The 15,421-nt window shown below is 46.2% G+C and overlaps 1 protein-coding gene across 1 annotated transcript in view; it reads right to left on the bottom strand.

Annotated features, from left to right (window-relative positions):
- Window positions 1-1,964: 1,964 nt before the first annotated feature.
- gldc (glycine dehydrogenase (decarboxylating)) overlaps window positions 1,965-15,421 on the bottom strand; it is a 142,345-nt gene continuing 128,888 nt past the window's right edge. Inside the window, exons 24-25 of the mRNA XM_080188494.1 lie at window positions 5,154-5,234; window positions 1,965-2,674 (exon numbers count right to left, since the gene is read on the bottom strand). Of these exons, the coding sequence (XP_080044620.1) occupies window positions 2,531-2,674; window positions 5,154-5,234 (225 nt within the window). The 3' untranslated portion in view covers window positions 1,965-2,530. The remainder of the gene's footprint in view (window positions 2,675-5,153; window positions 5,235-15,421) is intronic.

The following is a 15,421-nucleotide window of genomic DNA, read 5'->3' on the forward strand; positions in this document are numbered from 1 at the left end:
TGACGAAGGAGCAGCGCTCTGAAAACTAATGGCACATGCTACAAATAAACCTGTTGGACTTTAATCTGGTGTTGTGGGACTTCTTACTGTGTTTACCCCAGTCCAATGCTGGCATCTCCACATCATGGTGAAAGATCTGACCACACAACAGTCAGACCCTTTGCAAAGATCTGCTTGAGCAGCGGATAGTTTGGCTATTCCAGGGTTGTTTGTACCTCGATCCTGAGCATCAACAGTGTGAGTAGGCATGGGCAGCCTGGTTCACTTCCCTACCTTCCAATCCCAAGGAACACAAGAGGAAAACTTCACAATGTGGAGTTCAGCAATCACCAGATTTTACTGCGAGAAATAGAAAATCCAACTTTCACAGATCCAATCTTAATGTCCCCTCTCATTCAGGCTTCCCAGGGAACGGGTTTTCCTCAAACCACTTCCATCTTTCAGCCCAGAACCATAGCTGGCCCTGATTGTTATTGATGCAGGCTCGATGGGCCAAATGGCCTCCTCCTGCATTGTAAGAATTCTATGATTGCATGTGGTGAGGAAAGAGAATGTAGGAATATTCGAGAATTCCTGGTTGCTACTTCACTTCTATTTCAATTCTCTTCCTGCACTTAGTGATGCATTAAGGTGGACTTCCTTCTATTTCCATAGCTAGTAATTCCTAGAACATGTTGCTAGTCTGTCACCAGAGGATTAGAGCTTGAGGGCGCCACTCCATGTAAAGTGAGGCTGACCAGGAGTCTCTCCCGCTCTTACTGCCAGCCACTGGGATGTTTGGAAGTATCTACAGGTTGATACACGCAACCTGTTTGATCGCATTATGAATGCACCTTCCTTGGTCATCAAGTCCAGGAGTAGGACTCAAACTGAAGCTCCTGCCTCCGAGGCAGGAACACTGTCCAAGACATCCTAGCTACCTCATTATTAGGGAGTGGTTGGAACTGCTGCCAGCGACCTGGATTCAGTTCTGGCCTCAGGTGACTATCTGTATGGAGACACTTTCTCCCTGTACCTGTGTGGGTTTCCTCCCACACTCCAAAGATGTGCAGGGTTAGGATGATGGGCCTTGCTAAATTGCCCCTTGATGTGAGGGGGATTCGCAAGGTTTTTCACTGTAACTTCATTGCAATGTGTTGCGACAATAATAAATTTAGTTTAAATTTCAAAACTTTTAAGTATGTGAGGTTACGGGGATAGGATTGTTGTTGGTGCAGACTCGATGGGTCGAATGACCTATTTCGGCACTGTAGAGGTTCTATGATTCTACGAAAATGATTTCTGTTTGTGTACAAGGGAAGAATATGCAGAGCTTAGCGGTGATGCAGTGAAGGATCCCTGTCTACCAGCAATGGCAGTTGGGAAAAAGAAATCTAACAAAATCTATTAGGAAAAGTACATTCAATGTGCTTGAAAACTACACGTCCAGAACTTTTGGCAGGACGGTGGCACAATGGTTAGCATTGCTGCTTCACAGCGCCAGGAACCCAGGTTCAAATCCAGCCTTGGGTGATTGTGTGTATGGAGTTTTCACATTCTCCCCGTGTCTGTGTGGGTTTCCTTAGTCCAAAGATGTGCAGGTTAGGTTGATTGGCCATGTTGAATTGCCCCTTAATTTCAGGGGAATTAGCAGGGTAAATACATGCGGTTACGGAGCTAGGACCTGGATGGGATTGTTGTCGGTGCAGATTCGATGGGCTGAATGGCCTCTTTCTGCACTGCAGGCGTTCTGTGATTCTGTGGCATTTAAATATTGAACTGGTTTCTGTTTCTGCGCAAGCGAGGAATGTGCAGAATTCAGCGGGGATGCAGTGAGGGATCCCACCAGCCATGGCAATTCGGAAATAGAAGTTCGACAAAACTTTTCTGGGAAAGTACATTCAAAGCCACCTGCACAGAACTTGAATGAATAGAACCATGACGAGTACTGACGGTCATTGTTACGGAACCATGTGAGAAAAAAATATGAAAAGAGTTCAAGAATCTTTATTGGAATGATAAGACAGTTAAAATTTACATTTGTTTAAAATTTCTATTAACCAGGAGGTGCCCGGTTACTGCTATAGAAGCATGGACAATTACAAACAATAACATCAAAAGTAAACATTAAAAATACTACCTTCTAGGACCGCTTTGTCACGAGGCCACAGTTGTATATGGTCTGATGTCCGAAAGCACTACAATACGTCACAGTTCAATCACATCCGAAGCCGGAGCAGTTCTCAAGTCAAGTCAAGAAAAAAAAAAGTGCACGGGATCAAGGCCACTTAAGTAACTCAATGCTGCTGGATGTTGAGGCACTGAATAGCATCAGCTGAAGTGTGGCTTGGATGTAGTGTCTGTCTACCTCCTAAATAAAACAAAAATCAGCAGCCGTTTCCACACCAATTGAGATATCTGACTTGCCGGATCTTGATTTTTGAAAGCAAAACAAAACAGGATAAAACAAAAATCATTACGGTCGGGCTTTTCTTGACAGCAATCACTTACTGAACCCGCAAAAAGACACAGATCACTCAACGATGGAGTTTTACGATGAAGCTCTTTTCTGTTCTGTGAAGGGAGATTCATAAGCCTCCATTGGTGGGCAGGAGCAGACCAGGTGCTGATCTCCATACAGGTCGTCAATGCGGGCAATTGTAGGCCAAAATTTGGTTTCTGGTCTCACGAATTGCTGAAAAACAACCATGAGTACATTCAGACAAACATCCCAATAGTGTTTATTCATTAGTTTATTTTATTTGTGTCACAAGTAAGACTTACATTGACACTGCAATGAAGTTACAGTGAAAATTCCCCTAGTTGCCACACTCCGGCGCCTGTTAGGGTACACTGAGGGAGAATTTAGCAAGGCCAGTGCACCTAACCAGCACGCCTTTCGGACTGTGGGAGGAAACTGGACCACCCGGAGGAAACCCACGCAGACACGGGGAGGATGTGCAGACTCTAAACAGACAGTACAGTCCCAAGCCAGGAATCGAACCCGGGTCAAAGAACAAAGAACAACACTGCACAGGAAACAGGTCCTTCGGTCCAATGAGCCCGCGCCGCCATTTTAACAATGTGCTTTTCCTCTTCCACCCCGACCCATGTCTATGCTTACGGCACCCACAGTGGTCCCTGGTGCTGTGAGGCAGCAATGCTGACCACTGTGTCACGGGAGATAACTGACAGCTGGTTCAGCCTGACAAATATTTTCCATTCTGAAACAGGGGGAAATAAATGCCAGCAAGCATCTTCCACGGGCTGTCAAGATCAGCATTAGTTGGCCGTCCCTAATTGCCCTTGCACATTGCTGCGGGTCTGGATTCATACATAGGCCAGACCAAGTAAGGATGGCAGATTTCCTTTCTGAAAGTGCATTAAGTTTATTTATTAGTTACACGTAGGCTTGCATTCACACTGCAATGAAGTTCCTGTGAAAATTCCCTCGTTGCCACCCTCCGGCACCTGTTTGGGTACACTGAGGGAGGATTTAGTATGGCCAATGCACCTAACCAGCGCATCGTTCAGACTGTGGGAGGAAACCGGAGCACCCAGAGGAGACATGTAGAAAGCGTGCAAACTCCACACAGAGAGTGAACCAAACCGGGGAAATGAACCCGGGTCCCTGAAGCAGCAGTGCTAACCAGAACAGATGGACACTTACAACAGACAGTGATGATTATCATGAACCCCAATTGAAATTATTTAAATTTCACCGGTTGCCATTGTGGGATTTGAACCCATGTCCCCAGAGCCTGGATGATTAATCTGGTGACATTAACACTACACTACCGTCTCCTCCTGAATAAAATCCACCATATGTAAAAGAGCATTGTCTTGCTATGTTTTGTCCAAAAGAAAAAATACAGAAGAGTCGCAAATCTCACTTTAAAGGTGTTTTCAAAATTGACTGTAAACAGATTGTAAAGTTTTGAGGCAGTTCTACCATGAGTTGTGCTGGAGTAGAGCTGGGCAGCCACTGCAGTTTAAACAAGTCATCACCGGAACTAGCAAATTATTTAGATTAAGAGCCTTACAACTGCCCAAATTGGACTTTCACAGCATCAGCTGTAATGGACTGCAGCCCGGAAATAAAGGAATAGTGTCCCAACTTGCTCTGATTCCCAGTCTCCACTGACATCAGTTATTCAGCCAAGAATGTTTACACACGATATGCACAGTGCAATAACCTACTTGGCTGAGACTGCGAAAATTCCAAAGAGTGGTACGTACTTGAAATGGTTTGCCATTTCCAAATACTGTGCTAACAGGATATGGACAATCCAAGCACGCACAGTTCGAAGAGAGATAAAAAGTCTTCTTTTAAAGTTTATTTATTAATATCATCAGTCGGCTTGCATTAACACTGCAACGAAGTCACTGTGAAAATCCCCTGGTCGCCACACTGCAGCAACCGTTCAGGTACGCTGAGGGAGAATTTAGTATGGCTGATGTACCTAATCAGCGTGCCTTTAAGACCATGGGAGGAAACTGGAGCACCCAGAGGAAACCCACACTGACACAGTGAGAACATGCAAACTCCACACAGACAGTGACCTAAACCAGGAATCGAACCTGGGTCCCTGGTGCTGTGGGACAGCAGTGCTAACCACTGAGCCACCGTAAAAGCTTGAGAATGCAGGTTAAAAATCTGGGAAACACTGCAGATGACAAGTTTATGTGTGCAACACAGAACCGCCAACAATCTCATTTACAGGTGGCTTGTGTACACTAACACCTACTTCCAAGTGTCTAAATGTGAAGTGAGTACTTCTCCATCAATTGCAAAATCAGGGTGTGAGCAGGGAATGGGCGCTTTCGATAAAAGAGCAGAGTATGAGATAACACAAAGATGGATGTTTGTTGCAGTAAAGAATTGCCAAAAATGAATGCTGAAGAAGGTAATGTCCAGATAATGAGTGGGATTCTCTGGTCTTGTTTGTGGTGGAACCTGTAGCAGGCGAGAACGGAAAATATAGCGTTCCAGCCCAAACTCCATTCACTTCCAGCAGCACCAGAAAATCCATGTCACAAACCAGGACAGAAAGATTTTGGCCAATGTATTTTGCTAGCCTGATGAGAATGGGCTCTTGCTGTGCTGAAACAGCCTTACACAGTACACGCAGATCTAACAGTAATATAATGGCGCTTTGAGGGCTCCCACTTACCAATGGGAACGCAGCTTGCTCTCGAGAGTACGGCCGGTCCCAAATCGGAGCTGCAATACAAGCCAATGTGTGTGGGGACATCTGTGAACGAAAATAACACAACAGTTTTTTAACTTTCAAAACAGATCAAGCCTGATTTAAGTACAAATTCACACACAGGAAGATTCGAATATATTTAGGGATTGTGCTGCCAGATGGCAAGTTAAAATCAACATAGAGACACACAAAATGCTTCACATTGGGACAAGAAATTTCAGAAAGCGACAACTACCTAAACGAAAAGAAAATAATGTGAATGGAAAATTATCTGGAGCTACTGATTAACAATAAGTTGAAGCTCTCACACAATGATCAGTCGCAATGAGTAAACTAACCATCAGAAAGGGGCAGACAACAATCAAAATGATTGAATGGATGGGTAGAGGGCACAGTGGTTAGCATGGCAATATACAGTACCCGACAAGAGAAACAGATCCTTCTGTGTTTCTCTGCCCACCTCGGTGCCCATCTCTCTTGGTGGGGGGCTGACTGGACATGACTGCGGACCCTCTGATTAAGGAGCTTGGAGGCTCAATTGGACTGGGGCTCCTTGACACAGCTTTTTAATTGGCTGCCTCCAGGAAGATCGCGATCGACGCCCCACCACATCCACCTCCAGGTTCCTGATCCAGAAATGCAGCTGACATCAGGACCAATCAGGAAAACGCAGCAGATTATGTTAGTGGTCAAGTGATCAATCCAACAAAGGTAATCTTTCGGACGCAGTCGGCATTGTTCCAATCGCTAATTTAAAGGATTGCTTTCAAAAAATAACGAGCCAAATATTTCTGAAGAAGCAATGCCAGGTTCCTGTCAGAAATGCCAGGGAGAATGATGAGAAACACCACGAGCTGTGAATCCCCAGAACCTCCGGACTGGTTTTTGACACTGCTGTTTGCCTTTCACAAAGGCCGGAATTTTACCCGAACAATAAAGCTTGCAGAACGGGATTCTCTGTTGGCCTCAAGCGGGATTTTACGAGCCTCGTCTGAGCGAGGTTGTAAAATCTGACCCAAAGTCTCGCTCTTAAACCTCCCCTTTATTTTTAAGAACTTGCTGCATTGGCGCATTAATTGCTGACTCAACTCACCACAGAAAGTTAAAACTCATAATGAACAAGGCAAGCAGCCCTTAATCACCAAGATCATTGGTAAAGCATTGCCAATCAACCTCCCAGGCCCAACAAAGACTCATTCCTGCACGTAATAAATTCAGCTCAGAAGTATTAGACATTTCAAATTTAGTTTTTCTTTCTTACTTTTCCCGTCTCTTTCTCAGTCTGAGTCCAGTTCTCTTTTCCCTTTGTTCACTTCTGTATCTGCACCTGATTTGTCTTTAATTAACTCTCCTTCTTCATTGCCTCAAGGAGATACACTTCCAGATGTCTCAGTGCCCTGCCTGCACCTTGATATGTTCACCATTCCACTCAGGGTATGGTCCAAATTATATTGAGCTGAAGGATACAGGAAATAATCTAACAGTGCACCATGAGATGGCCCACCCAGCAAGAGTAATTTGAGATAAGATGTATATTAATTGTAATTAATGTTTTGGAGGGACACTTGAGTTTGGATCTTTGGTTTCCAAAGTTTTCTACCACCTGGGTTTTCTTGCCTCACATTTGGGTTCGGTGTAGATGACATGGTTGAGGTTGATTGCTTAAAAACTCTGTTGTCCTAGCACCATGCAAATGCCAGGATGGCAGGTGGAAAAGCAGACAGAAACTGGGGCAGAATTCTCCTACCCTGCCCTCCATGGGAATTATAATGGTGGGGGGAGAATGGACAACACAAAGGGCTATTGACCTCTGGCAGGGTTTTCTGGTCTTGGGGTGAGTGTAGCTAGAAAATCCCTCCCTTAGCCTTTTTTTTTTGTCCAGCATCTCCTGTGTCACTGATTTTTGTGTAAGAGTAACATCTCGATCATGATCCTGACTTTTGTATCCGATGTACAGTCATGCTGACACATTCCTTTCGTAATGAGCATTGAAAATGACCATCTAACAATTACAGGCCAACAGCACAATATTATCTCTGTTTATTGTTCCCCCCCCAACCAAAGATGGTCATTTCTGTTACTCACTTGCCAACTCCATAGCTAAAAAATCTGGTAGTCTGTGACTTAAAAATCATAGAACTCCAATAGTACAGAAGGAGACGATTCAGCCCATCGAGTCTGCACAGACGGCAATCCCACCCAGATCCCATCGCTGTAACCCTGCATATTTACCCTGCAAATCTCCCTGTCACCAAGGGGTAATTTAGCACGGCCAATTCACCTAACCCGCACATTTCTGGACTGTGCGAGGAAACCGGAGCACCCAGAGGAAACCCATGCAGACATGGGGAGAACATGCAAACTCCACACTGACAGCGACCTGAATTGAACCTGGGTCTCCGGCGCTGTGAGGCAGCAATGCTAACCACTGTGCCACCATGCCGCCCTTGACAAATCCTTCCCTCTCCCCACATTTGGGTTAGGAAGCCCATCTTTTTAGAGCTGGAACTGGATACAAGTGTTCCGACCAATGAATCGATTGCTGCAGGTGTTGAAGAAATTTCTTATCCCGAGAGCCAAAAGATTCCCCCTCCCCTATATTAAAATAATACAAGCCTTCCCTGTACGGCTTGGAAACATTGAGGCTGGAATTCTCCCACCTCGCCCACAGCTGGGATTCTCCAGTCCCACTGCAGTGAATGAAGTTTCGGCTGAGCACCAAATTCTCCATTCTCGATGGCAGCAGCGTGATCGGGATTGCAGAATTCTGGCCCTAATCTTCAGTCTCAGCATTGTAAAATTCCCTGTCTTAAAATGATCGGGAGAGACTCCTACATGATGGAAAAATAAACCACCCCACAACTGATCTACGCCGAACAGTCTTTTCCGATCTCTGAGCTTGGGGAGTCTAAGCAGCCGAGGTTGCTAACATGTGTAACATGGAAGTGGTATGGTAAGAGATTTATGGTCTGAATTTGGCCCATAGGATGAGTGTAGGACACAATTGTAGAATGTCCAGAAGCAACAGACCAAGGAAGTACTGTCACTCCACAGAACTCCATTACAAGAGCTGCAGTGGTTCATGAAGGCAGCTCACCACCCACCTTCTCAAGGACAATTAGGGATGGGCAATAAGTGCTGGCCCAGCCAGCGATGCTGAGCAGACAAACCGAAAAAAGAATTCCTGCCTCTGGCCTACTGAAGCTTACGTGATACAAATTGACCCAAGCTTGATTTCTGGATCAAGCTGAGTTACCTGCTCACAGGGGCAGCAGCTGCAAGACTATAATCAGTCTCAATGCTCCGGTGATGGGAAATCAGCCACTTTTGATTAATCTTCAGTGATCTTTCCTCTTAAGTGTAGACAGCAGGTAAGAATAGGCCCAGCCTCCACTGTGATTCCCACTTTGATGGTACACTCTCAAACAAATGCCAGCTAGCCAGGTGTAAAGTGAGAGTCCAAATGCATTAGGTATCTGAGCACTGCTGGTTCCTGTTCAATAAGCCCAATCATGTTCAAAAAATGAAACAGGTTTGTGCTCTAGATAGCTAATCTTATTTTATCAGTGTCACAAGTAGGCTTACATTAACACTGTAGTGTACGTTGTTGTGAAAATCCCCTCATCTCCAGTGCCTGTTCGGGTACTCTGAGGGAGAATTTAGCATGGCCATTGCACCTAACCAGCACGTCTTTCCGACTGCGGAAGGAAACCGGAACACCAGGAGGAAACCCACACAGACACGTGCACACAGATAGTGACCCAAGCCGGTGATGGAACCCCGGGCCCTGAGACAGCAGTGCCATGATGACTATGAAGTTTTAAAATGCTGTGCTTATTATTGAGGCTTCTGGTTACATCAATGGGAAAGACACTCGATGGTGAGAAAGTTCACGGCTGAGTTCCACAGACTTTGTCCCTCACACAGGAACTGGGGAGTACTCGCATTGAGGCAATAATCAGAAACAGCCGTTCTAATACCATTAATGGCCTTAATTGTTTGGTGCATGCTAAAAGCATCTGAAACATAAATCCTGTGTAGTATTAGCTAATTACACCATGAACACTATTGCATTGTACAAGGATTTGTTTTTGCAGTATTCCTAGTTTTCTATTCAACACATGGCGAGTTGGCACAACAAGTGCTTTGTCAAGCACTTCTGAGAGCCAATTACACGGGGATTTTTTTTGAAACGAAGCCTCGCAATTTTAACAGCCTGGTTGTCTAGTGAGAAAAACAGTTTTGACTAATTTATTTACTGGGACTGTAGCTGCGAAGAGGCAAAAGAAGGGGCAGCCTATCCCGCAAAGGGATAGGAAGTGAGGCTGTGTGTAAAAGTGGTTATTGACGCATTGTGGGATATCATCCAGGAACATTTTCATCCCTTTCTTTTCAATTCGTTTCAGTCCCCAGTGAACTGAACAATCCGCAGGTACTGACGAAAATCACCGACCTGAAACATTAACTCTGATTCCTCTCTCCACACACGCTAACATTTATTTATTAGTGTCACAAGTAGGCTTACATTAACACTGCAATGAGGTCCTGTGCAAATCCCCGGTTCGCCTCATTCTGGTGCCTGTTCGGGTACACTGAGGGAGAATTTAGCATGGCCAATACACCTAACCAGCTCGTCTTTCGGACTGAGGGAGGAAACCAGGGCACCAGAGGAAACCCACGCAGACATGTGGAGAACATGCAGACACCACACAGACAGTGACCCAGGCTGGGAATTGAACCTGGGTCCCTGGCGCTGTGAGGCAGCTGGGTTAACCACTGTGCCAAAACTCACATTCTAATCAGTATTCTGTACACTGAGTGTGTATCTTTACATCCCCTGTTTGTGATCAGAACCCTCCACTCACCCGACGAAGGGTCAGAGGCCTGAAAGCTAGTGGCTTTTGCTACCAAAAACCTGTTGGACTTTAAACTGGTACTGTGAGACTTCTTACTGTGTTTACCCCAGTCCAACGCTGGCATCTCCACATCATGACCGTGCCACCTCTGCCAGGCCTACTGAGCATTTTCTGTTTTTATATTTCAGCTCTTATATTCACTAATGTCCTTTCGGGCCATCTTTACCTGGCCTGGCCTACGTGTAACTCCAGTGCCAATGTGGTTAACTCTCCACTGCCCTCTGAAATGTCCTAACAAGCCACTCAGCTCAAGGGCAACTAGGAGTGGGCAATAAATATTGGCCCAACCAGCGACGCCCAAGTGCCACGGATAAATTTAAAAATAACTCACTGGTCCTCTCTCAACTGCAGATAACAGGGAAAGCTCCAAAATCACTTCCCTGGTTTATACCATTTCCAGTTGGTTTATACTGAAATTGCAGGCTGGTAATGAATATAAATCCTTTCTGAGCACAATTTATTTGGTCAAGGGGGGAGGAATGCTAGCACTCAATGGGGATGGAAGAGATGGAAAGGCAGCACAGATGGAGTTAAGCTGGCTCTTTTAACCTACATTTCCAATGACTTTGTCAGTGCTAACTGGATGTTGGCTTCTGTCCAGCAAAACTTGCTACAAGAGTCTAAACATGAAGTGAATACCTTTCCATCGTTTGCAATCACATTCTCAGGGCTTGGGCCCACTTACAGGAGCTGACGTCACTTGTTGCAGCAACCGGATAGAAAGGGTCCCAACAAATAAATTGTTTGGGTGGACGTCTTCAGGGTAACAAGCCATCTTATTGCTTTTGGATTCGCAGTGGCACAGATGTCCTCCTGGAGAGAATGGGCCTGTGACTTTGGCAGGAGACAGGAGGGGGCCACAAAGGAATGACAGAATGCACCATCTCGAGACGTACACATAGGCTGGGATTCTATCGCCCAGCCCAACACGGGAATTGGAGCAGGTCGGGGGGGGGGGGTTGATATGGACAATGGAAAAGGTCCTTGAGCTCGGATGGGATTTTCCGGTCTCGGGTCAAGTGTAAAATTCCGCCTATTGTTTCTCTGATGGTTCTGCTAGTTTTCAGTCAAAGGTACAATGGGAAATTGGGAGGTGTGCACCGCTCACAGGAGGCCCAGCCCAAAACTATGCCAAAAAACATGATTCTGCCAATGTATGCGGCAAGATGTGTGAAGGCACAGAAAAAGATGAAGGAGGTTTGTTTAGTTATGGCAAGCCAGAATTTGCAGACAACATGAAAAATCGCGATACATAATTAAGTGCCCTGACACATAAGGGAAGTGATGTTTTGCATTGCAGTTAACCTGTTGAGGCTGCGTGTGGACTGACAGAGTGGGGCGCTTGTGGAGTTGTTGGAAGGATAGCTGAAAGGCGTTATTCCTAAATTTAGTGAGTTGAGAAAGATGCTGTAGCCTGGGACTCAACACTCCTCAGGGATTGGATCATAAAATTTTCCCATATAAAGAATTTTGTGATGAAAAATAATCAATCTGATGGTACAGGATAAGCTAGTTCAAACAATTACCTACTGCCAAAAACATTATTGTGTATGTAAGTTAGGACCAGTTTTGCAGTTTGGGGTGTTTAATGATTTAGAATCTCTACAGTGCGAAAGGAGGCTATTTGGCCCATCGAGTCTGCACCAACTCTCCGACACAGCATCTTACCCAAGTCCACCCCTGCCTTGTAACCCCACATATTTGCCCCGCTAATCCCCCTGACATTAAGGGGCAAGGAAGCGCGGCCAGTCCTACTGACCAGCACATCTTTGGACTGTGGGAGAAAACTGGAGTATCCAGAGGAAACCCACACAGACACGAGGAGAATGTGCAAACTCCACACTACTGTCCAAGGCTAAAATCAAAAGCAGGTTCCTGGTCCTGTGAGGCAGCAGCACTTTTCATTCTGATGCTCAGCTCATAATCACCTTATCCTGGAATGTATGCTCACTGCAAACATTTTTGGTGAAGTTTTAATGCCAAAATGCTGAGGAATGTCAAAATAATCCTGGATTAAAAGGAGCAGTCAGAGGCATCCATGTCGAATGTGATCGGTTTTCCATAAGGAGCTGAGGATAAGTTCCCAGTTAATTTTTTTTTAGCCACTCTTTCTTCATCTCAACATGAAGGCAGGGTGGATCAAGATCCTCAAGGCGCAGGGACAACCAACATCCTTGGCCTTTTATCAGGTGTTTTTTTCATAGTTTCAGGGACTGCCGGAGAGTTTTGGAAGCTGCCAGGCCTGGTGAGACTGGGCTCTGTGATGGGGTGAAAGCCTCTTCCAGGACATCTCGGCGCAGCGCAGCAAAGGCTACAATGAGGTTAGAAACGTCTGAAGGTTTTTGGAATCCAGTAAGCCCAACATTATCCTGCAGTCCTGAGGGTCACCCTCAAAGGGTTCATCAGGATGTCTGACAATCCCGCTGAGGCTTTGGTGGGGTTTTTAGAACCTGTCAAAGACAAGGATTCGCAACTGGAATCTGCAGCTCCTCATTCATCCTGAACTCTACCCCCTGTAGTTATTTCCTTGTGCTGATCCTTACGGTGTGCCTTTCTTTTCATGCTGATTGGGACAATCCTGTAACTGAGGGTGGCACAGTGGTTAGCACTGCTGCTTCACAACTCCAGGGACCCGGGTTCGATTCCCGGCTCGGGTCACTGTCTGTGTGGAGTTTGCACATTCTCCTCATGTCTGCATGGGTTTCCTCCCACAGTCCAAAGGCGTGCGGGTTAGGTTGATTGGGCATGCTAAAAATTGCCCCTTCGAGTCCTGAGATGCATAGGTTAGTAGGTAAATATGTAGGGATATGGGGGTAGGGTCTGGGTGGGATTGTGGTCGGTGCAGACTCGATGGACCAAATGGCCTCTTTCTGCATAGTAGGGTTTCTAATTCTATCTGAGGCAAATCTTGCTGATTATCCTTGTTTATAGTCATCTTCTGCAGATCTTCGTTAATCATAGAATCGGGAATAGGGCCTGGATGGGATTGTAGTCGGTGTAGAAGGAGGCCATTCAGCCCATCAAGTCTCCACCACCTACAATCCCACCTAGGCACTATTCCCATCATCCCAGACATTTACCCTGCTAATCCCCTGACACTAGGGTCAGGTTGGCCAATCAACCTAACTCACACATCTTTGGAGTGTGGGAGAAAACGGGAGCATCAGAGGAAACCCACACAGACACGGGGAGAATGTACAAACTCCACACAGACAGTGACCCGAGGCCAGAATCGAACCCAGGCCCTGGCGCTGGGTCTGCTAACCACTGTGTCGACTTCTTACAGGCCCATTTCTTTACTGAATGTTGATTTGAAAGTGTTGCTAAGGTTCTAGCGCTGCACCTAAAAGAAGTCCTTTCCGTGACTGTCCAGGGTGATCAGGCTGGATTTATTAAGGCTCGAATCTCATGCAATAATGTTAAGAGATTGCCGAATATTATCCAAGTCCTCCAAAAGCGAGCTTTAGATGGGTTAGTGATCTCCTTGGATGTCGTAAAAGCTTTTGGCAGGGTGGAATAGATAAAGAGAGAATATGCAAACTCCACACAGACAGTCACCCGAGGCCGGAATTGAACCTGGGTCCCCTAGCTTTATGAGGCAACAGCACTAACCACTGTGCCACTGTACAGCCCACATCCTGAGATCCCCCATCCTTTGATATATCTTTTCATTGATGGGAGCTGCTGGGTACAATGAATAATCCAAACCAACTGTGTTGGGTCTTTTTATTCTGTCTTTTCCCACATGTACCTGTTTGAAAATGATCTTGCTCTACCAATCTTTGAAAGGCTTGTGGCACTATTTGTAAAAAAAAAATGAAAAAAACCTTCTTTAGAAATATATCTTCTTAAAAAAATGAGAAACTATAGGTTTCACTGTAAGCCAACAGTACTAATACGGGCAATGTGCAGCACAATAAGCTGGAAATAGGTCCTGCTTTCCTCTAATGAAGTATCCTGTCACGTCAGCACGGGGTTCAATTCACAGCTTAGGTCACCGTCTGCGCAGAGTCTGCATGTTCTCCCCGTGTCTGCATGGGATTCCTCCCACAGTCCGAGAGACATGCTGGTTAGGTGCATTGGCCATGCTAAATTCCCCCTCAGTGTACCCAAACAGGTGCCGGAATGTGGCGAACAGGGGATTTTCACAGTAACTTCATTGCAGTGTTAATGTAAGCCTACTTGTGACACTAATAAATAAACTTACACTAACTTGTATTTGAAATAAAGTCCAGCTTCAGTCACATCCTTGGTCGAGAGTTGGCTTAATTATCTGTGGCAGTGCTCAGGAGTTTCAAACCTGACCACGTGGAATTTTTACAAATTTGGGTATTTAATCATTTAATTTCAGCCACACCAGCCGTGTTTGTAAATGTTTGAATTTTTAAGGATGTTTGCTTGTGTTAACAACAGCACCCCCTCGTGGACACTGGTGGCATTTGCAGATGTATTTCTTCGCTCAGTGCACGAGGCAGGTGAAAGCACATACTTACCTTTGCTTCCGTAACTCCTGGAACAGGTCACCAGTCTGAGGCCAGAGGCTGTAGTTTGGTGGTGGTGGGAGGGTGGTGGTGGTGGGGGTTGGGAGGGTGGTGGTGGGGGTTGGGTGGGGCGGGGTGCGGGGAGAGAAGGTGAGGGGGGGGGGGGGGCACCACTCTCACATCAGGAATGGCTGACCACCTGCCAGGGATGCATTTGGAAGACTTGCAATCTAATCCTCAGCCTGTCTGGCCGCGATATGGGCCCCGTCTTCCGTGGCCATCAAATCCCGGAGCGGGACACGCTGGCGGTATCGGAGCCTGCGAGGGGAGGACGGTGGAAATGTCCGCTGGCCTCGGACGGGACTTTACAGTTTTGGGGCGAGCGAGGCCGTAAAATCCCTCCCACTGTCCCTGTGCAGAACCAGGAACTGAATACAGTCCCTCAGGTGTCGTGCGCACGCACAGGAATTAGCCGATTGCAATTTCTTTCCCCAACCCAGGGAGGAGCCCACTGATAGACCGGCTGTCACCAGCTGGACTAAGTCTTTGGCCCTCTTTAAGAATTAGCATCGTGGTTTGGAATTTGTTGAGCTGTGCTTCCTTCCAGGGGGACAAACATCACAGAATCATAGAAACCCTACAGTGCAGAAAGAGGCCCTTCGGCCCATCGAGTCTGCACCGAACACAATCCCACCCAGGCCCCACCCCAGTATCCCTACATATTATACCCACTAATCCCTCTAACCTACACACCCCTAGATGATGGAGGTCTTTTTGTCTGAGACATAGTCTCACTCTGAGGGGCCGATAGGTGTTGGAAGGATGAGCTAAGAAA

This window comes from Carcharhinus amblyrhynchos, chromosome 5 (assembly GCF_965287045.1).
Source record: "Carcharhinus amblyrhynchos chromosome 5, sCarAmb.v2.hapA, whole genome shotgun sequence".
Classification (NCBI taxonomy): domain Eukaryota; kingdom Metazoa; phylum Chordata; class Chondrichthyes; order Carcharhiniformes; family Carcharhinidae; genus Carcharhinus; species Carcharhinus amblyrhynchos.